Genomic DNA, 23,181 nt, shown 5'->3' on the forward strand with positions numbered 1-23,181 from the left:
AAGCAATTGGACACTTTCGGAACAGAAACAAAAAATTAAAAGTTCACAGATTTACAAATAACTTACAGGGTTTACAGAAGGTAATGGTGAAAGACTTCTATTGAAATGTTATTCCATTAAATGCTTTACTTTTTGAGAAAACATTAAAACAGTTATCAATTCTCGATATCGAGAATTACGGATTTATTTTAAACACATGTCATGACACGGCGAAACGTGCGGAAACAAGGGTGGGTTTTCCCGTTATTGGGGACAATACTGTTTACCGAAAGTGTCCAATGGCTTTAAGAAGGAGGTAATTTCTCACCCAATTGAGAAAAAAAAACTACAGCTGAAGCCTTTATTATGCATCTGAAAGCACACGTAGTATACAATGGTGTATTTTCTGTCATTATTTTCTTGCAAATTTGATTGAGTCCAAATTTTGTTCACAGGTTTGTTTTTTTATACAATTATTCTGGGATTCATGAAATGAGAATACTGGTCTTTTTTTTTTTTTTTTTTTTTTTTTTCTTTTTTACAAATGTGTCTATGGTGCCTTTAATCAAACCCAGCCGGCCGTTTTGAAACTTATTGCTGCACAATAAAAGGCTTAATCAGCTAAAGTATTCTTTAATTGAGAAATTACCTCTTCCCAAAACTTAATTCAGATGGAGCCGTTTCTCACACAATGTTTGATACTATCAACAGCTCCCCAATGCTCATTACCAAGAAAATTGTTATGCTTACAGTATTATTGCGTAATTACCAAGAGTGTCCAGTGCATTTACAGTCTCAAACTAGACTTTATTTCGGCTTCCATTTGTAATTGTGTTTGCGAAGAACATCCCTATGAATTTTGTTTTTGGAATAATCAGCCTTGCAAAAAGGGCAGTTTCGTGAGTCTGTTGTCCATACTATTTAAAAAACCTGACTTGAAGTCCGTACAGACTTCTATGCTTACTGACGTTTAGTTATTTAATTGAAAAGGCTTCGTTAAATCTAAAATGTAGTCAACGAAAATGAAATCACTCTTCTTTAAATGTCGATTCTGTAACTATAAACTTACCGTTAAATGACATTTTACTTCTTTTAAAAGTGTTTATAATATTAAAAATGCCAACAGTAACAATGCTGCCAAAATAAACTGAACAAAACAAATGACGAGTAAATGTGTGATGTTATGCAATGTAAATTCAGCGCAGAAAGTATTCCATAGCTAATAAAGGAGTGTACATTGTGATCGCAAGACCTTAGCTTTCCGTGCATTATTGGAGATAGAGTATCTATCTTGTTGTTATAAAGGCTTACTGTCATTACAGCTAAATTTATATAAGGATTAGTGGAGTTTCGTAAAGATAAAACAAAACGAAATACGAATAACAAGCGAGCAAGGCCGAAAAAAGTATGTGTGCATTGCATTAGTAATAACGGTCCACAAATGTTGTGGCTTTTTGGCGTTGGTTTTGTTTTTATTTAGTCCATTTTTGAAGCCTTCAAAGAATTCAGACTTTACTGGGGCTGTAACGGATTGAAGCAACTTGGAGTTGTTATTGTTTCATTCAACTATCGGAAGATAAGTGATAATGTTTAAGGCCGAGTTGTGAGGATAGCTGTTGTGGAATTATATACGTGTGGAACAACGACATCCAAAATCAAAATGGCGTCGCCATCGGATATCTCTACGTACTGTTTACTGACGGCCATTCTGATGAGCACGGTTAGTACACACGATCGTTCTTGAAGTTTTGTTTAAAAGTATTAAAACTACTTAATTGATTTATATATATTCTTTACATTGGCTTCCTGTTTGTATGTTACAAAGTCTGTCTGATCAAGCCCTCAGTGGCCTAAAATGCCCTGGACACTATTGGTAATTACTCAAAAGAGGCCCTATTTGTTAGCATAACAACTTACTTGGTAACGAGCAACGGAGAACTGTTCTTAGTATAAGACACTGTGAGAAAAGGCTCCCTTTGAAGTATGGTAGTTGAGAAAGAAATATGTGACAAGGGTGTTTTTTCTTCAATTATTCCCTCGCAATTTCGACGACCTATTGAGTTCATATTTTCACAGGTTGGTTATTTTATGCATTTGTTGAAATACATCAAGTGAGAATACTAATCCTTGACATTAATTTTACCAAATGTGTCCAGTGCCTTTAATTTATTTTTATTTTTATTGTGGTCCAATTGCGATTTCCTTGACCTTGACATACCTATTATTGATAGTTCGTCATTAAAGACACTGGACACTTTTGGTAATTGTCGAAGACCAGTCTTCTTACTTGGTGTATCTCAACATATGCATGAAATAACAAACCTGTGAATATTTTAGCTCATTCAGTCGTCGAAGTTGCGAGATAATAATGAAAGAAAAAGCACTCTTGTCACACGAAGTTGCGTGCTTTCTGATGCTTGATTTCGAGACCTCAAGTTCTAAATCTGAGGTCTCGAAATCAAATTCGTTGAAAATTACTTCTTTCTCGAAAACTACTCCTTTTCAGAGGGAGCCGTTTCTTATAATGTTTTATACTATCAACCTCTCCCCATTACTCGTTACCAAATAAGGTTTTATGCTAATAATTATTTTGAGTAATTATCAATAGTGTCCACTGCCTTTAACAGCACAGTGTAAACCATTAGGATTAGGTCTCATAATTCAAACGTAGTCCCACATCCCTTCCAGTAAATACTGTTACAGCGCCAGGAGTGTCACTAAGTGACGGATATGCGCGCTATAAGACGCCTCTATTGCTATTTTTATTTTTTTAAAGTTCATATTTCATTGGTTAAACCTGCGCTGCAAGTTACCGCAATACAAGCTATCCATTCACATATAACCATCTCTGCACTCACAGGCACCCATTTTACCCCGGGGTGGGGAGAAGCTTATGGTTAAGTGTCATGCTGAAGGACACAAGTGTCACGACCGGGATTCGAACCCACTCTCGATGACTTGTCCACCAGAACAGGTGTCTGATGCTCTTATCCGATCGGCCACGACACCCAAACTATAATTGTTCATGATTTTTTCTCCTTTTTTTTGTGAGTTTTTAATACAGATTTGCACACCAGTAGAATCAACAGCAACCCTGGAGCTCAAGTTGATGGAGTTTAGTACTGTTCCGGCAAGATGCGGACTGTTTGAGAGTGGAGAGTGTGACGCGAAGTTTTCGTTTTGCATAGACCAGTGAGTTATGAATGTTGCGAAAAGAGTACATAGAAAGTCAAGGTCAACCTTATTCAGTGTATAAATCGACTACAAACCCGGCATACTAGGTTGAGTCTAATCAAGGTCCTATGGTCTTCGAATGCTAACAATTATTCTGAGTAGTTACCAACAGCGTCTAGAGTGTCTTTAAAGGCAACTAAAGCATCTTACTTGGTAAAGAGCAACCGAAAGCGGTTGAAAGTTCGGACGAGTTACTCGATGAGCTACTCGTCCTACCGGCTGCTGTGCTTTTAAGAACAGCAGGGATAAGATTGCGTTTCATTAAGCAAAGGGATTTTGTTGACAATTTCTGAAGTTTTGTTGCACTTCACCAGCTACCCCCTACCTTTACCTCCTCCCTCTCACTCTCGCTCTTCTCTCCTAGATACCCAACAGATGGTAGTGGATGTTCAGTTGGTGGAGGGTCCTTAGGGCCCCTAGAAAATGCCAACGAAATTGACTTCGCATTTTATGGATTTGAGTCATACATCTACAGGGACGTAGAAACATGGACGGTGAGTTTTTTTAGTTATAATGTTTGACTCGCTTAAAATTATCATAAGAGTATGACGGTTGTGCTAGTATGTGTAACTAGGGATACTTCGTATGAAAGGAAGGACTAAAATAAAAAAGACTAAACCCAAAAGTCAGAATGAACAATTATTTCGAGTCAAGGACCTCAAGCCATACAATTATACAAATTCTTTTATAGCGTATTTTTACAATAATCGTTTTAGTGTGTTTTACATTTATGGTACCCTGTTCTTTGGGCCTGTAGAGTACACAACCCTGGGCAACCGAAGTGCCCCAGTGGCTTGTCTATGCAAAACATCAACCTCTACCCTCGCAGGTACCCACTTATACCATGGGTGAATAGAAGCAAAAATAATAAAGTATTTTGCTGGTCATTGGGCTAATAAATGTTTAATCTTTCTCAGCTCCCTTGGGAGTATACGACCTGGGCAACCCTTGGTGCTCCAGTGGCCTTTTCATACACAATATCAGTCTGTACCCTCTCAGGTATCTATAGATAACCCTGGATGATAGTAAAGTATCTTGCTCAAGCACACAAGTGTAAGACCGGGACACCGTACAAAGTTATAGCATTTTTGTTTGCATATACCGTTTGTGGCCGGCCTACACATTTTTAAAGACAACCATCTGGGCTTAAAAAAAAAAAAAAAAAAAAATGTTTTAATGTTGCATCTTAAAAGGAAGCGTAGGGAGACGCTTCACATTTTTTTCATTTCTTATTTTTTATATTTTTTTATATAAATATTATACACATTTTTAACGACAACAGGCTTGCCTAATCTCAATTTGTTCAAATGTATCCTTTTTGTTTTCATTAAAGGCAGTGGACACTATTGGTAATTACTCAAAATAATTATCAGCATAAAACCTTACTTGGTAACGAGTAATGGGTAGAGGTTGATAGTATAAAACATTGTGAGAAACGGCTCCCTCTGAAGTGACAAAGTGTTCGAGAAAGAAGTAGTTTTCCACGAATATGATTTCGAGACCTCAAGTTTAGAATTTGAGGTCTCGAAATCAAGCATCTGAAAGCACACAACTTCGTGTGACAAGGGTGTTTTTTTTTCTTTCATGGTTATCTCGCAACTCTGACGACCAATCAAGCTACATTTTTCACAGGTTTGTTATTTGCTGCATATGTTGAGATGCCCGGAGTGCGAAGACTGGTCTTTCACAATTACCAATAGTGTCTACTGTCTTTAAAAAGAAGAAAAGAAGAGAGAAAAAAAAACACTTAAATGAAAGATAGCGAAAATGCTTAACATGGTTTTTTTGCCTTATATTATTTCACAGGATACGGTGGATATAACATTCGACATTGTTGATGTGGATAATTTGAAAGAGGACGAGATTGGTACTTTTGTATTTAATATCGAACAAGCACGTGGTAGGACTGCCAGCGAATCCATGTACATAGACTACCGGAAGGGAATGACCACAACGTAAGTTCGCTGACATGACAGATAAGAGAGCTTTCGTTTTGGACGACGGATGGTTCTGTGGCGGTAATTATGGCATTTGGCGTCATCTGCGCATGCGTCGGCTTTGAGGACGGTGGTCCCTCTTGGCGTCATCTGCGCATGCGTCGGCTTTGAGGACGGTCGTCCCTCAATTTCTACGACTGTACTTGCGTTGAATCTGCGCTGTGCTGAAAACGACGACAAGTGTTAACCACTCGAACTTGATCCCAGTTGCTGTGTTCATGCGCCCTAAATGTGTATTATAATTAGAGATAGCACGCCCGCCTGCGGTAACGGGATGATTGTCATTCATGAGGGTTTTAAAGATGCTATGTGGCAGCAGACTTTTACCAGTTGAATTTATTGTTCTTGGTAAAGTGCGCATGCTCAAAACCACGTAGTCAATAAAGATTCACCTGGTATTAAGTCTGCGGCCGGCCACCTAGCGTTCCAAACCACGTAGTGAATAAAGATTCACCTGGTATTAAGTCTGCGGCCGGCCACCTAGCGTTCCAAAGTCTCAAGGTCCATGTACAGCCACATTTCAACACTGATCATGACGACAAAGCTTCATTTTTGTTTAATAATTCCACCAGATTTGAGCTATATCGATCCAGGAATCGGTATAGTCTTGTTGCCGTCAGCAAACAAACTGTCCATTGTTTTTTAAAACAAAGACTTCTATTGTGCTGTTTTCTCTCTCTCCACAGGATGTCAATCCAGTTGAAAGTGTACTGTAACACTGACTTTTATGGCGGAAACTGTTCCGTGGCTTGCACACAATCGGACACCGATGCTGACGGACATTATACGTGCGACCTGGACACGGGAGAAAAGGTCTGCTTAACTGGATACGAGGGAACAGACTGCAAAGACAACATAGATGACTGCTTGAGTGACCCTTGTCAGAACGGTGCAGAATGTGAAGATGCACTCAATGACTTCATCTGCAAATGCAAAGACGGATACACCGGGACGCTTTGTGAGGAAGAGTTAGATGAGTGTTCCAGCAACCCTTGTGGGAACGACGGATTATGTAAGGATAGAGTAAATGGTTTCATCTGTAACTGCACTGACGGGTATAATGGAACGCTTTGCGATGGGGATATAGATGAGTGTTCCAGCAACCCTTGCCAGAACGGTGGACTATGTGAGGATAGAGTAAATGGTTTCATATGTAACTGCACTGATGGGTATAATGGAACGCTTTGCGATGGAGAGGTAGATGAGTGTTCCAGCAATCCTTGTCAGAACGGTGGATTATGTGAGGATAGAGAAAATGGTTTTATATGTAACTGCACTGATGGGTATAATGGAACGCTTTGCGATGGGGATATAGATGAGTGTTCCAGCAACCCTTGTCAGAACGGTGGAGTATGTGAGGATAAAGTAAATGGTTTTATCTGTAACTGCACTGACGGGTATAATGGAACGCTTTGCGATGGGGATATAGATGAGTGTTCCAGCAACCCTTGCCAGAACGGTGGAGTATGCGAGGATAGAGTAAATGGTTTCATATGTAACTGCACTGATGGGTATAATGGAATGCTTTGCGATGTGGATATAGATGAGTGTTCCAGCAGCCCTTGTCAGAATGGTGGAGTATGCGAGGATAGAGTAAATGGTTTCATCTGTAACTGCACTGATGGGTATAATGGAACGCTTTGCAACTGGGATATAGATGAGTGTTCCAGCAACCCTTGTCAGAATGGTGGAGTATGTGAGGATAAAGTAAATGGTTTTATCTGTAACTGCACTGCTGGGTATAATGGAACTCTTTGCAATGGAGAAGTAGATGAGTGTTCCAGCAATCCTTGTCAGAACGGTGGATTATGTGAGGATAGAGTAAATGGTTTTATCTGTAACTGCACTGATGGGTATAATGGAACTCTTTGCAATGGAGAAGTAGATGAGTGTTCCAGCAATCCTTGTCAGAACGGTGGAGTATGTGAGGATAGAGTAAATGGTTTTACATGTAACTGCACTGATGGGTATAATGGAACGCTTTGCGATGGAGACATAGATGAGTGTTCCAGCAACCCTTGTCAGAACGGTGGACTATGTGAGGATATAGTAAATGATTTCATCTGTAACTGCACTGATGGGTATAATGGAACGCTTTGCGATGGGGATGTAGATGAGTGTTCCAGCAACCCTTGTCAGAACGGTGGAGTATGTGAGGATAAAGTAAATGGTTTTATCTGTAACTGCACTGACGGGTATAATGGAACGCTTTGCGACGGGGATATAGATGAGTGTACCAGCAACCCTTGTCAGAACGGTGGACTATGTGAGGATAGATTAAATGGTTTCATCTGTAACTGCACTGATGGGTATAATGGAACGCTTTGCAACGGGGATATAGATGAGTGTTCCAGCAACCCTTGTCAGAATGGTGGAGTATGCGAGGATAAAGTAAATGGTTTTATCTGTAACTGCACTGACGGGTATAATGGAACGCTGTGCGATGGGGATATAGATGAGTGTTCCAGCAACCCTTGCCAGAACGGTGGATTATGTGAGGATAGAGTAAATGGTTTCATCTGTAACTGCACTGACGGGTATAATGGAACGCTCTGCGATGGGGATATAGATGAGTGTTCCAGCAACCCTTGTCAGAATGGTGGAGTATGTGAGGATAGAGTAAATGGTTTCATATGTAACTGCACTGACGGGTATAATGGAACGCTTTGCGATGGGGATATAGATGAGTGTTCCAGCAACCCTTGTCAGAACGGTGGACTATGTGAGGATAGACTAAATGGTTTCATCTGTAACTGCACTGATGGGTATAATGGGACGCTTTGCAACGGGGATGTAGATGAGTGTTCCAGCAGCCCTTGTCAGAATGGTGGAGTATGCGAGGATAGAGTAAATGGTTTCATCTGTAACTGCACTGACGGGTATAATGGAACGCTCTGCGATGGGGATATAGATGAGTGTTCCAACAATCCTTGCCAGAACGGTGGATTATGTGAGGATAGAGTAAATGGTTTCATCTGTAACTGCACTGATGGGTATAATGGGACGCTTTGCGATGGGGATATAGATGAGTGTTCCAGCAACCCTTGTCAGAATGGTGGAGTATGCGAGGACAAAGTAAATGGTTTTATCTGTAACTGCACTGACGGGTATAATGGAACGCTTTGCGATGGGGATATAGATGAGTGTTCCAGCAACCCTTGTCAGAACGGTGGACTATGTGAGGATAGATTAAATGGTTTCATCTGTAACTGCACTGATGGGTATAATGGGACGCTTTGCAACGGGGATGTAGATGAGTGTTCCAGCAGCCCTTGTCAGAATGGTGGAGTATGCGAGGATAGAGTAAATGGTTTCATCTGTAACTGCACTGACGGGTATAATGGAACGCTTTGCGATGTGGATATCGATGAGTGTTCGAGCAATCCTTGCCAGAACGGTGGATTATGTGAGGATAGAGTAAATGGTTTCATATGTAACTGCACTGATGGGTATAATGGAATGCTTTGCGATGTGGATATAGATGAGTGTTCCAGCAACCCTTGTCAGAACGGTGGAGTATGTGAGGATAGAGTAAATGGTTTCATCTGTAACTGCACTGACGGGTATAATGGAACGCTCTGCGATGGGGATATAGATGAGTGTTCCATCAACCCTTGTCAGAATGGTGGAGTATGTGAGGATAGAGTAAATGGTTTCATATGTAACTGCACTGACGGGTATAATGGAACGCTTTGCGATGGGGATATAGATGAGTGTTCCAGCAACCCTTGTCAGAACGGTGGACTATGTGAGGATAGACTAAATGGTTTCATCTGTAACTGCAATGATGGGTATAATGGGACGCTTTGCAACGGGGATGTAGATGAGTGTTCCAGCAGCCCTTGTCAGAATGGTGGAGTATGCGAGGATAGAGTAAATGGTTTCATCTGTAACTGCACTGACGGGTATAATGGAACGCTCTGCGATGGGGATATAGATGAGTGTTCCAACAATCCTTGCCAGAACGGTGGATTATGTGAGGATAGAGTAAATGGTTTCATCTGTAACTGCACTGATGGGTATAATGGGACGCTTTGCGATGGGGATATAGATGAGTGTTCCAGCAACCCTTGTCAGAATGGTGGAGTATGCGAGGACAAAGTAAATGGTTTTATCTGTAACTGCACTGACGGGTATAATGGAACGCTTTGCGATGGGGATATAGATGAGTGTTCCAGCAACCCTTGTCAGAACGGTGGACTATGTGAGGATAGATTAAATGGTTTCATCTGTAACTGCACTGATGGGTATAATGGGACGCTTTGCAACGGGGATGTAGATGAGTGTTCCAGCAGCCCTTGTCAGAATGGTGGAGTATGCGAGGATAGAGTAAATGGTTTCATCTGTACCTGCACTGACGGGTATAATGGAACGCTTTGCGATGTGGATATCGATGAGTGTTCGAGCAATCCTTGCCAGAACGGTGGATTATGTGAGGATAGAGTAAATGGTTTCATATGTAACTGCACTGATGGGTATAATGGAATGCTTTGCGATGTGGATATAGATGAGTGTTCCAGCAACCCTTGTCAGAACGGTGGAGTATGTGACGAAAGGGTAAATGGTTTCATCTGTAACTGCACTGATGGGTATAATGGAACGCTTTGCGAAGGGGATATAGATGAGTGTTCCAGCAACCCTTGTCAGAACGGTGGAGTATGTGAGGATACAGTAAATGGTTTCATATGTAACTGCACCGTTGGGTATAATGGAACGCTTTGCGATGATGATAAAGATGAGTGTTCCAGCAACCCTTGTCAGAACGGTGGACTATGTGAGGATAGAGTAAATGGTTTCATCTGTAACTGCACTGATGGGTATAATGGGACGCTTTGCAACGGGGATATAGATGAGTGTTCCAGTAACCCTTGTCAGAACGGTGGACTATGTGAGGATAGAGTAAATGGTTTCATCTGTAACTGCACTGATGGGTATAATGGGACGCTTTGCGATGGGGATATAGATGAGTGTTCCAGCAACCCTTGCCAGAACGGTGGATTATGTGAGGATAGAGTAAATGGTTTCATATGTAACTGCACTGATGGGTATAATGGAATGCTTTGCGATGTGGATATAGATGAGTGTTCCAGCAATCCTTGCCAGAACGGTGGAGTATGCGAGGATATAGTAAATGATTTCATCTGTAACTGCACTGATGGGTATAATGGAACGCTTTGCGATGGGGATATAGATGAGTGTTCCAGTAACCCTTGTCAGAACGGTGGTGTATGTCTGGATAAAGTAAATGGTTTTATCTGTAACTGCACTGACGGGTATAATGGAACGCTTTGCGATGGGGATATAGATGAGTGTTCCAGCAACCCTTGTCAGAACGGTGGACTATGTGAGGATAGATTAAATGGTTTCATGTGTAACTGCACTGATGGGTATAATGGGACGCTTTGCAACGGGGATGTAGATGAGTGTTCCAGCAGCCCTTGTCAGAATGGTGGAGTATGCGAGGATAGAGTAAATGGTTTCATCTGTAACTGCACTGACGGGTATAATGGAACGCTTTGCGATGGGAATATAGATGAGTGTTCCAGCAATCCTTGCCAGAACGGTGGAGTATGTGAGGATAGAGTAAATGGTTTCATATGTAACTGCACTGATGGGTATAATGGAACACTTTGCAATGGGGATATAGATGAGTGTTCCAGCAACCCTTGTCAGAACGGTGGAGTATGTGAGGATAGAGTACATGGTTTCATTTGTAACTGCACTGATGGGTATAATGGAACGCTTTGCGATGTGGATATAGATGAGTGTTCCAGCAACCCTTGTCAAAACGGTGGATTATGTGAGGATAGAGTAAATGGTTTCATATGTAACTGCACTGATGGGTATAATGGAACGCTTTGCAATGGGGATATAGATGCGTGTTCCAGTAACCCTTGTCAGAACGGTGGATTATGTGAGGATAGAGTACATGGTTTTATCTGTAACTGCACTGATGGGTATAATGGAACGCTTTGCGATGTGGATATAGATGAGTGTTCCAGCAACCCTTGTCAGGTTGGTTGGGTATGTGAGGATAGAGTAAATGGGTACATTTGCTTTGATGAGCTCTGTTTAGAGGTTGATTGCGTTGAAGGCGACTGTTTTGAAGGGAGGTGCTTTTGTTATGAAGGATATGTTGGTGATAACTGTAACCTGGTCGACCCCTGTGCCAGTTCACCATGTGAGGCAGGAACGTGCATTGAGTTCAACGGAGACTTTAGGTATGTGTATGATTAGATATTAATAAAATAATACCTAAGACAGTTTCGCTATTCTTCGACTTGATCTCAGTAAAATTATCAAGAACACGGCCTCGGCGGGTTTAAACCACTAGTTGAAAACTTGTTCACCACACATTTATTCATTTAGTTAACATAATATAATAGGATTTCTGTTCAATGGAATTAATTAAGTTCTAATTGATGAGATAATCTAAATTAATAATTAACATACTATTTACATAAGATTATTAACTGTCAATGTTTTTAATTTTTATTTATTTACCATTCTCATTATTATTATTATTATCATTATTTTTGTTTTTGTTTTTTAAATTAATTCTAAACAATTAAATTTACATTACAGCTGTGAGTGTGAGCCTTTCTTTATGGGCACCCTTTGCGACCAGCCGGTTGAGGATCCCTGCCTTGAGCTCCAACCTTGCGTAGGTGGAGAGTGCAGTCTTTCAAGCACTACCTCTTATGGCTACGCTTGCAACTGCCTGACAAACTACCACGGCACCAACTGCGAAATTGGTGAGATCCTCGTCTTTTCCCTGACCCCCCTGATTTTCTTGGTGAAGCTGTCTCCTTAAGCCCTATCCACACTACCCTACTATTCCACAGGGCTGCCCCGGGAACTAACTGTCGGTGTTCCATGGAAATCTGGAAGGATATTCTATCCCCGGAGATTCTGTCCCCCAAGTTTGGCAAACTATGTACACAACTATTTCTGACAGCGCCCTCTTTTGAATCCTCCTCTTCCAGCTAATGTTATAACTTCCTATTACGGTGGACACCGGCACTATAGAAGACGATATTATTTAAAATCACGATGTTGTTTGTAGTTGTTGGGCATCTCTTAAAACAGTGTTTCACTGAGAGGTCTCCCCATACACAGGGTGAAGAAGAAGCAAATGAATATTGTTATTATTAACTGCACTTTTTGAAGAACATCGGTTTTCTTTCCCTCCTAGATTTGATCGTGTACAGCTACAGCATGCTCCTTGATGGCAGCGACATCAACATCATTGAATTCGAATCCAGCATGGCGTCTTTACTGCAAAAGGAAAGCGTCTCTGTGCTGGCCGTCGAGAATGAAATAGTTGTGACCGTATTGACCACTGAGGACTACAGAGCAGTCCAGACAGGGTACGGTGGGGAACGGAAGGGGGGGGGGGGGTAAACAGCAATCATAGATTAACACAAACTCGTGTTGGAGATTCTGTGAGATTTCTGTTTCCTCATAGGCCCTTTTCGAAACCATGGCTTCGGCTCCAGATTCGGCCCTGGCTAGCTTGGCCCTCGCGGTTGTTTTAACAATATTGCGCGTGCTTTGCGTAAGCGCTCGGGGCTTCTGACTAGAGAACGGATACTGGAGCCGAATCCAAAGCCAGCGCCGTGGTTTCGAAAAGGGCCCTACATACAGCAAGTTGTGTAGAAAGTTTGTCTGCTAGCGCCTCTTTTGAATCAACTTCCTTTATCCCGTTGACTGACTCAGGGACACAAACATCCGGGGAACAAATTCCCCTTCGACACAGGCGTATAAATGAAGACAAAAACAAAAACATTCTGAGACCTGTGCGAAGTTAAAACAACAAATCAAAATTTATCAGGCTTTTATTCTCAATTTGAAAATGTTAAAGACACTGGACACTGTTGGTAATTGTTAAAGACCAGTCTTCTCACTTGGTGTATCTCAGCATAATGCACAAAATAACAAACCAATGAAAATTTCAGCTCAATTATTGGTCGTCGAAGTTTCGAGATAATAATGAAAGAAAAACACGCTTGTCACACGAAGTTGCGTCTGCTTCAGATGTTTGATTTCGAGACCTCAAAATCTAATTCTGAGGTCTCGAAATCAAATTCATGGAAAGTTACTTCTTTCTCGAAAACTACGTCACTTCCGAGGGAGCCGTTTCTTACAATGTTATATACTATCAACCCCTTTTTTAAACCAATTTCCCTTGTCCCATGTTGACTTGAGACACAAACACCCAGGGAAAAATGTCCCCTTCGACAAGCGTATAAAACAAAATTTAAAAAAATCTAAATTCTCGGACCTGTGTGAAGTTAAAACATCAAACCAATATGGGACAGGCTTTAATTCTCATTTTTGAAATCTTTAAACTTGCTCTGTTTTACATCCCCCAGTGACTCGTTGACAAACCTGACCTTCCTGGCGAAGCAATTGGAGCAGAGCATCTTCACGTATCTAACAGAAGAAGAAATCGCCGCTTTGCTGAGTAAATCGTCCCAGGAGGACATAGAGGACGCCCTGGGGCACACGTTGTTTTTTGGGGAGGCCACACCAGTCATTGAGTCAGAAGTGAGTATCAATAGGTCTACCTGACTTTTAAAACTGCCATCATCTCATCCTATATACATACACTGCAAAACCTGGGTTGTTCAATTGACAACTTGCAGGGGTGTTGTCACACAGTAGACTGGGCCCCTGTCTTAATCCGCAGGGATACAGACAGGTACCTGCTATTCAGATCCAGTGATCTCATTGGATACAATGATATCATTGGATAATGTAGTGACTGAAAGCAACCGTCTGGGTTTGTTTTGATTGGTCTGAGGTCACCTCGGACGACCAATCAAAACACAGATATGGAAAGCTTAATTTCGGTCGTCTGCATGCTGTGTCCACGTACGTGTGTTTGTTTACAGTACAAGCATGTGCAATGATGTGAATTAATGTGGATGCACACGCCGCTCGGCTGGAGGCCGGTCTCTGGCGTTATTCACAAGCCTCGAAGTGTGACGTCAGATGCTCGGGCTAGTCACATACTAGACACCCGAGACAGAATATAAAATCAGAGGACGCTAGGTGGCAGCAGACTCACTTGTAAATCAATTTCATCTTGGAATTATGAGCAAGCTCAGAACTAGATAACAAACTAAAAGGTAAGCTTTCCTGTCTGCTGCCCCTTTATATAGAGTTCAATAACCTCCCGTTGGACCGAAACTCGAAGCAATTTGTCTGAATGGAGCTTACTGGTCGTTTCTATGCAATAAAATCCGGATATGCTAACAGACAACTTCAGACCCCAACCCCCAACCCTTTATTAAAGCCATTATATACTTTCGGTACAGAAGGAAAACAAAAGTTCACAGATTTACAAATAATTTACAGGGTTTACATAAGGTAATGGTGAAAGACTTCTCTTGAAATATTGTTCCATGAAATGCTTTACTTTTTGAGAAAACATTAAAACAATATCAATTCTCGATAGCGAGAATTACGGAGTTATTTTAAACACATGTCATGACACGGCGAAACGCGCGGAAACAAGAGTGGGTTTTCCCGTTATTTTCTCCCGACTCCGATGACCGATTGAGCTTAAAGGTTTGTTATTTTTATATAGAAGTTGTGATACACGAAGTGTGGGACTTGGACAATACTGTTTACGGAAAGTGTCCAATGGCTTCAAACCTCCTAAAAGCATTGAACTAAAAGATCTTCTCGATCGGTGTCATGAAAACGTCATAACTCCCTCTCTCTTTTCCCTCCAGAAATCTTTGGCCTACTACTTGGTGCTCTTCGCTATTTTTAGCGTCCTCCTTATAACCATCGTGTTAGTTCTGATCTGTATTGCTGTGCGTTTCCGGTAAGATGCTATCAGTGTGTATAGCCCACACCTTGAATTTTTTTTTTTTTTTTTTTTTTTAATATGCTTGCACCGATTACGTAAAGCACCGTATTATGCTCGGTGCTTTTCAATTCCATTGTGCATTTTTGGCAGGGTTCAATCCATGCCCCTTCGTTTGGTAGATAGGTCTTATTAGAGCTCACAAGAGCTCGAGAAGGTTACGTGAGGCCAGCCTGAGATGTTTTCTTCAATAGTTGTGTGTTTGTTATCAACGTCGACTACCATTATAATTGTGTGACAACGAGGTGGCAACAATGATGCTACAGTTCTATTTTGCCTCAAACTAAATGTTTAGAACTCCATCTTGTTTTTATTTTTTGCATTGTGTTCGAAACTCGTTAATATTTTTCCTATTAAAAGGTTTGTTGGGCAAACTGTTCGTTTATCCGCGTTTTTCAGAACAGTACCGCTGGGTAAATATATACTCGTTTAATTCCTTTTCTCCCCTTTCTCTCCAGAAAATCCAAGCGAAAGGAGCTAAAACAGATTGAAGGCAAGGAATTATCAATTTCTACATTTCAAAACTATCAAGCCAGAAAAAATCGAGTGTTGCATTGGCAAGAATCAACGCAGAGTGCGGCGGTAGAATTTGAAAATCCCGCCTTCGACGAAGATGTGTATTTACCCGGCGATGAGGGCGCTAGAGGCTACCAAAATGGCGACCCTTTGCGTTTATCTGCGACAGACCAACAGACCCAAGAAGGGACGAGTGTTCGGTATTACTGGACAGATGGAAAGAGGACTGCAAACTCCGGTAGTAAGAAGCAACACGTAAACAAGCGCAAGGATGGCAGTAAAAAAGCTAAATTACGGTCCAAACATTCGGTTGCTGAAGAAGGTGGCGAATGGTCTTTCGGAGTTCAGCAGAATGAGGGGCGACATTCAGGGAGTAATTTAGATGTCGAGATAGGTCGGCGAGAGGGGGATACCCATCAGGTTCCCAATTCCTTTCACGGTAACGTACTTATGAGGTCCACATCCCACCAGCAACATTCGTCCCGCAATTATAATCTGCAGTTTAGCTCTAATCGATCGATGAGCATGATGTTTTGATGCGAGTTTGTTTTTTAAACTAATAAATGTTTCAAGACTTCTCCATTAACAGTATATATACCACAACAGCGAACAGCAACAACATAGTCCATGCATTCTCATGTGGACGACCAGAGTAGACCGATGACGAAACGTCATGTTGTTATTATGGTTTCTGCGCAAACCTCTCACTAGATTGCATTCACACCTTGTAAAGTTAACTTGCATTTTTGTTCTATGTTCTAAAACACTCTCGATGTTGCGGGTGTCACGTCTTGTCCCACTATGAGGAAGGTCTGTGGGACAGATCTGGGTCCAACGTGAGACTTTTTAACATTTGAAAATTGCATATGATTCGACTTTTGTTCAAGTTTGCGATGGCCCTATTAATAGTCAGAATAATATCTTTCTGATGACATGACGGGAGTGCCAGTCTGAACTCCATTACCACAGGCACGAACCCCCCTCCAAATTAATTTACCCTAACTACAATACGAGGCTTTCTTTTTATGGCTAAATTATCAAATATATAAAGAAAACACAAAAACAGTCATGATACCTCATTTTTATGTTATGTTACGACGAGAGATTTCATGGTGTGAGTTTGGAGAGAAAAGATAGTTGTATGCCCTTAAAGGTTCAGTTCAAATCAAACGCATTGGCGTTTTTAGACACTTTTCATTTTTGTTAGGCGGGCTGGGTGCGTGCTATTATATATCGAAACATTCACATTATAGGCCCTACCTGGTTTTCTCTCCTTTTTTTCATTCTGGGGTGGGGTGGGGCAAGAGTTGTTAGTTGTTAGTTCCCACGCTGTATTATTTAGTTTTGTAGTTTTATAACGATGAGTATAAAAAATGGTTCAGGGTCTTTATAGTCCCATGGTGCTGAAAACATCTGCAATTCCAATAACTTAGTGTTACATTTTTATTTACGCTTTTGTGGGTGGCTTTTAAACTGTGTGAAATTAATTTAAACAAAACACATAACTAGGGCCTATTAGTATTTTTATTCAAATGTATATTCTTCTTTTTATTTAATAGCTAGATCAATTGATAAACTATTAACAAAGAGATGCACAACATCAGTCTAAAGGCACTGGACATGTTTGATAATAGTCAAAATACCAGTATTCTCACTTGGTGTATCCCAACATGCATAACAATAACAAACCTGTGAACATTTTGAATCAATTGGTCATCGAAGTGGAAAGAGAACAATGAAAGAAAAAACTTCCTTGTTGCATTATTTTGTGTGCTTTCAGATGCATAATAAAATTCCTCTATCCTGAAGTCTTTTATTATTTGAGTGAGAAATTACCTCTTTCTCAAAAACTACGTTCCTTCAGAGGAACCGTTTCACACAATGCGTTATACATCAACCTCTCCCCATTACTTGTAACCAAGTCAGTTTTTATTCCAACAGTTATTTTGAGTAATTACCAATAGTGTCGATTGTCTTTGAGGTGAATCACTGAGATCTGCAACAACCTTGCATCACAAAAATCCCGAGCATGACTTTTTGTTCTGATTATTTAACTACTCATTTTCTAATCAGTAAATTTCAGTTAATTTGATAGTGTTTATTAGGGATTAAATAATCTTACAATAATTATTATGCTATTAATAATTGGAAATAAAATGTGACTTCAGGACATGACAGTGTTGTCAAGTGGGCGCATAAAATCACATTATCAAGGACGTTTGCAGCCACTCCCACCTTATGGGGATTTTGCTATACACGTGCGCAGTTAGTAATTGCAGTGGTTTTATATTATTAAGTTTTGTATTCTTATTAAAAAGACTAATACACACAAAATATTTTATCAAAACTGGGGAGCGACGTATTGTTGTTACAACTTCAGAAATCTTTGATTGTGGACTTTATTATACACTGCTGCAACTGTGACAAAAGTATTTTAAACTTCGGGAAAGTTATGATAATGGATGAACAATGTTGAGTTGTACAACTCAAATTAAGATTGTTGATTGTATTGCTCTGACTATTATTTTACAATTTGTTATTATATTTTGGACGTCTATTTCAGAAATTGTGTCCATTAATTATACAAAAATATTAATTTTGATTAATTTTGAGAAAAATTATATCAAATAATATAAAATTAATTCATGTTAAAAGAACAAGAGCTGCCATGTTGTTGCAATTCATGGGGTGAGGCATTGTCCACGTGGGAAACGAAATAGTCTACGTATCTGGCTATAGTGGGATCAGAGACAGAGTCAGAGTGTGGATAGTGAGCAAGTAAATGAGACATAGGCCTTTGTCGAAACCACGCTTCGGCATTAAATTCGGCTTCAGGCTCCGTTCTCTCGTCTGAAGCCCTGAGCACGTACGCAAAGCACGCTCAAAATGTCAAAACAATCGTGGGGCCTAGCTAGTCTGAGCTGAATCCAAAGCCAGAGCCGTGGTTTCGAAAAGGGCCATAATAATAACCGAACCGACATTATGAAGTTATGGTTGTGTTTCTACAACCATGAACAAAGCATCATACGTGTGTAGTTGAACAACCATGCACAACTATGAAGGCTTCATACTTGGTGTAGTGTCACAATGTACTCTGTAATTGCAAAAGAGTGAAAAACACCACTCTTTACATTTCGAGTTGTCCCTCAAATGGCTCTTTAAAAAGAGTGGTGGTTATATCACTCTTTTAAAGGGGTTTCACTCCAGAACAGAGTGAAGATCACTCAAAAAGATGCAAACTTCAATCTATAAAAGAGTGGAAGACCACTCGAAAAAGAGTGGTCCCTGATAATAGCTCTTCAAAGTGTGTTTTTTCACTCTTTTGCATTTAGAGAGCACAACTAATGAGCAATGAGCAATCTACAAGTTCTACAACCACGCACAAGGCTTCATAGGTAGCGTCATGTCACACCATCGGAGCATTGTTTCAAAAAAGGAAAGCCAAAATTACGAAATCCATATAATTATTTACGCCCCTCCCTGGATTATTTCAATAAGGGGATCGAAAGCCCAAATTCCATATAATTATTGTAACGCCCCTCTCCAAGGATTATTTCAAAAAGGGAAAGAGAGCCCAAAATAACGAGAGGCTAATACAGTACGCACATGCGCAGTTCAGGCACAACCGTCCATGGTTTAGCCTAAAGACACTGGACACTATTGGTAATAATAATTGTCAAAGACCAGTCTTCTCACTTGGTTTATCTCAACCAACAAAATGAACAAAGGAACAAACCAGTGAAAATTTGAACTCAATTGTTCGTCGAATTTGCGAGATAATAATGGAATAAAAAAATACCCTTGTCACACGAAGTTGTGTACTTTCAGCAGATGCTTGATTTCGAGGTGTCGAAATCAATTTCGTAAAAATTACCTTTTTTGTCGAAAACTAGGCTACATTACTTCAGAGGGAGCTATTTTTCACAATGTTTTATATCAACAGCTCTCTCCATTGCTTGTTAGCAAGTAAGGTTTTATTCTAAAAATTATTTGGAGTAATTACCAATAGTGTTCACTGCCTTTAATACGTCTTGGTTTGGTGAGATTTTATAACCAAATCGACATAATTATTTTTTCTTGGTAGTCCTTGGCCGAATAAATAAAAAAATAATAATAAACGGCTCCTCATTCAACCGGTAGAGGGCGCTGTACTTGAAGTTGCTTCCTGATTCTGCTGCCTGACTGTTTCCATGTGTGTACTGTGTGGGGGGATAGGGGGCTGCAGTACTGTGACAAGTTTACGTTATGTATTATCAATTATTATTGACTCTTTAGCTGAACTCGCTGTACTGGCTAGTGCAGAAGAGCAGCAATTGCATGCTGGACAAGTTAATACTCGTCGTCGCGCAAACGATGTCCAAACTAGCTAGCTGTCCTGCATATAACCTGGGCGATAATTATCGTTCTAAAGATTAGGTGGTAAAAACACACGAGAGATAACAACCTTTCTGTAAAGGAAACCGTAATTCTCGCGATGCCTAACGACAAACTGAGCTGGCCTGATCCCAAAGATATCGGGATTGGGGTTGCAGCTGCCGCTGGAGCTGGGACCGATGTCGACCGCCCGACATTCAGCCCGGCCGATGCGGCCAAGACGCCGGCGAGTAACACGGGCACGGACATGCTGAACTTATTGAAGAAACACGGAGTGTCGTTCTCCATGCTACTGGCAGTATGGGGAATGGGTTATTTCAGATTCAGTTGGAGTTGGCTGTTGCTGGTAAGTATTAACATTTAAAATGAGGGCGAGGGTGGTGGGTGCCGGGGGGGGGGGGGGGGGGGGGGGTCTTCTAAATTAAATCCAGTAACTGGCTTCTTCTAGAATAGATCTAGCTAGAAGACTAGCTGTCTTTAGGTACTGTTACACCGTAGAATTTAGAAACTACAGTAACTATATAAGAAGGCTCACCAGTCACTGTACCTCTCACAGTCACTGCCTCTCAGTCTCAGCCATAGTTTTTAGAGGGCGGGGTGGGGGGGGGGGGGGGGGGGGGTTGCACTCCACACATTTTGATCGGTACAATATTGGGTGCATTCATTTTTGATTTTTTAATGCATCATTGATTGGCGAAAAAGCCAGATTTCACCGAATTATATTATTCTGTGATAATGATTTATTAGTATATTACATTTAAAATGCTATTATTTAATATTTGGTTGTCTAATTATTATGTAACACAGAGCCTATTTATTTGATATTTTCTGTTTGCAATAAACACAAAATAGACCCAGAAACTCATCCAACTCGCTGTAAAAAACAGCCAGCCAGACAAGAAAACAAGACAGACAGACAGACAGACAGACAGACAGACAGACAGACAGACAGACAGACAAAAGGACAGATGAACATAATACATGACACAATGAATTCTTAATAGAAGCGACAAGATGGCAGAACAGTTTAAGCTTAATAATAAGACAAGTATTGAACAGATGGATGTGGTTCAATTACATAGGATGGGAAGCTAGTCATACATAATGGGAGATAATATCCCGTTTGAAAGCAGACTTAAATTTTAGGACACATTGAACCCATCCTAAGTTAGGATGAGTTACCCGTCCTGACTAGATTTAGATATAAGATTAATCCTTGTAGCGTTTCATGAAATCATGGCTTCCGGAATCAAAATAAGCGGAGACTAGAAATCAGAGATCATAGTACATGTATGCTGTATAGTTTGATCGAGAATCTGTTCTGTTTTTATTTGAAAAGCATTATGAGGAGATTGACCTCTTTTTTGTTTTATGGGTGATAGCCTACTTGCCCCTACCTGCAGCATTCAAAAATATTTTTGAGACCCAAACTTAACATTTGAACATCAGCTTTTGAGCAACAAGACCACTGTCGAGACTTGTCCTCGTCTTGAGTTAACTGACCTGACACTGAATTCACTGGCCTGGGGCCGATTACAGTGTGAAATTCGAACCCTGTTTTCTGTGATGAGCTCAGATTGTTATTTTGTGATGTGCTTCTGGTGTTTTGAGATGTTGCGTTTGTTACGTTGGTACACTTGTAGATGTGACTACAACCATGGAGTAGGAATTCCTCATTGCTGCAACCTCTTGACCCTTCTCTTCCTTTCTATTTCAGGGCACAGTACTGATGGTATGGCGAGAACGGAACGGTCAAAACAAGAGGCTTACAATGGAGCTGGCCCGCCGAGCCACTCTGAATGAGCGCCAGACAATACGTAGTGCTGTCAACAACTTGCCATCGTGGGTCAGTGCACACACTTCTCTTGTTTTTATCGGTCAATCAAAATACTTATTTGACAACAATATTTTTTGTCCTCCATGTTTACACACCTACGTAGTAGACCAGCTAGGCCTATGTAGGCATGACCTATGGACTACTGTAATGGAAGTGACATTGGCTTGAAAAAATTACAAAGTCACTTAGCCAACATTTGTCACTGATCCAAAGTCACTATATAGAACTCTCTCTCTGTTCACAATATACAGAGTCCACGAATTTGATTTTGAGACCTCAGAAATAGAATTTGAGGTCTCGAAATCAAGCGTCTGAAAGCACACAACTTTGTGTGACATGGGTTTTTTTTTTCTTTCATTATCATCTCGCAACTTCGATGACCGATTGAACTCAAATTTTCACAAGTTTGTTATTTTTTGCATTTTTTTTATGTTGAGATGCAGCAAGTGAGAAGACTTGTCTTTGACAATAACCAATAGTGTCCTGTGTCTCTTAAAGGGACAGTACACTAAATGTGGCTAGCTTCTAACAGTGCCCATCAATATCATGCCCACGATTAGATGCCTTGTGGCTTGAGTACGTTGAAGCCCCGCACTTTGCAAGTCAACTTCCAAGCTATTTGTATTGGTAAGAATGATTAGTCTCCCAAATCAAGATTGTTACTATATGTAACATTGAGAGTTTGAATGTTCCTTTTGCTCATAAAGTATGACAACGGGCCTAAATATTAAATTTGTTTTCAAGGCACATGGGCAAATTTCAGGTCAGTCGCATTACACTTTTTTTAATTCTCAAACCCAAAAGCTTGCAAAAGTTTTACTACACAATAACACCAAAGAATTTTTTTATGAACACTAGGAGGGCCTAAGAAGTTCTTAGACAAATTGGAATGTGTTAATGTGCTTCAAATACCACTGTGTGTGTGTGTGTTTTCAGTCCCTTGTGTACCCTGCCTGTCTGGAAATTAAATTATGATAATATTTTGACTCGTGCAGAGTCTAGCCAAACTTACGATTCAAGGTCAACCATTGGTATACCATTGAGCATGTTATTGTTGTGTGCATTGTAGTGGCATTGTGTTTTATTGCACCAGTGCTCATTGGATCTGTAAACAAATTTGCACAGGATTCGAAGTTGAGTGCTAAGTGCTGTAACGTTGCATTAAACCTGTAGCACTGACTTGGGTCCAATATTATAGAGCTGCTTTCAAGCAGAAAATTATTGCTTTCAACATGATTCTGCTTAGAAAAATTTGCAGGATACCCGTCACTGATATTGCATATATTTGGCTGGTAACCATTTTCTGGTGCTTAAAAACTACTTTCTGTGCTTTTAAAGGCACTGGACAATTGGTAATACTCAAA

General features: G+C 40.5%; 2 protein-coding genes across 4 annotated transcripts in view; both read left to right on the top strand.

Moving 5' to 3' along the window:
* The first annotated feature begins 1,639 nt into the window (after positions 1–1,639).
* On the top strand, positions 1,640–16,143 carry LOC117288115 (neurogenic locus notch homolog protein 1-like). The gene is made up of 9 exons (XM_033768815.1): positions 1,640–1,699; positions 3,528–3,707; positions 5,020–5,168; positions 5,897–11,431; positions 11,796–11,965; positions 12,406–12,580; positions 13,586–13,760; positions 14,954–15,048; positions 15,549–16,143. Exons 1-9 carry the CDS (start codon positions 1,640–1,642, stop codon positions 16,141–16,143), a joined length of 7,134 nt encoding a protein of 2,377 aa, XP_033624706.1.
* A 3,768-nt stretch (positions 16,144–19,911) lies between these two features.
* LOC117288150 (extended synaptotagmin-2-like) overlaps positions 19,912–23,181 on the top strand; it is a 47,066-nt gene continuing 43,796 nt past the window's right edge. For all 3 annotated transcript variants that reach the window (XM_033768865.1, XM_033768867.1, XM_033768868.1), the window contains exons 1-2: positions 19,912–20,326; positions 21,698–21,826. In XM_033768865.1, coding sequence (XP_033624756.1) covers positions 20,081–20,326; positions 21,698–21,826 — 375 coding nt within the window. In that variant the 5' untranslated portion in view covers positions 19,912–20,080. The remainder of the gene's footprint in view (positions 20,327–21,697; positions 21,827–23,181) is intronic.

Source organism: Asterias rubens, chromosome 3, assembly GCF_902459465.1.
Source record: "Asterias rubens chromosome 3, eAstRub1.3, whole genome shotgun sequence".
Lineage (NCBI taxonomy): Eukaryota > Metazoa > Echinodermata > Asteroidea > Forcipulatida > Asteriidae > Asterias > Asterias rubens.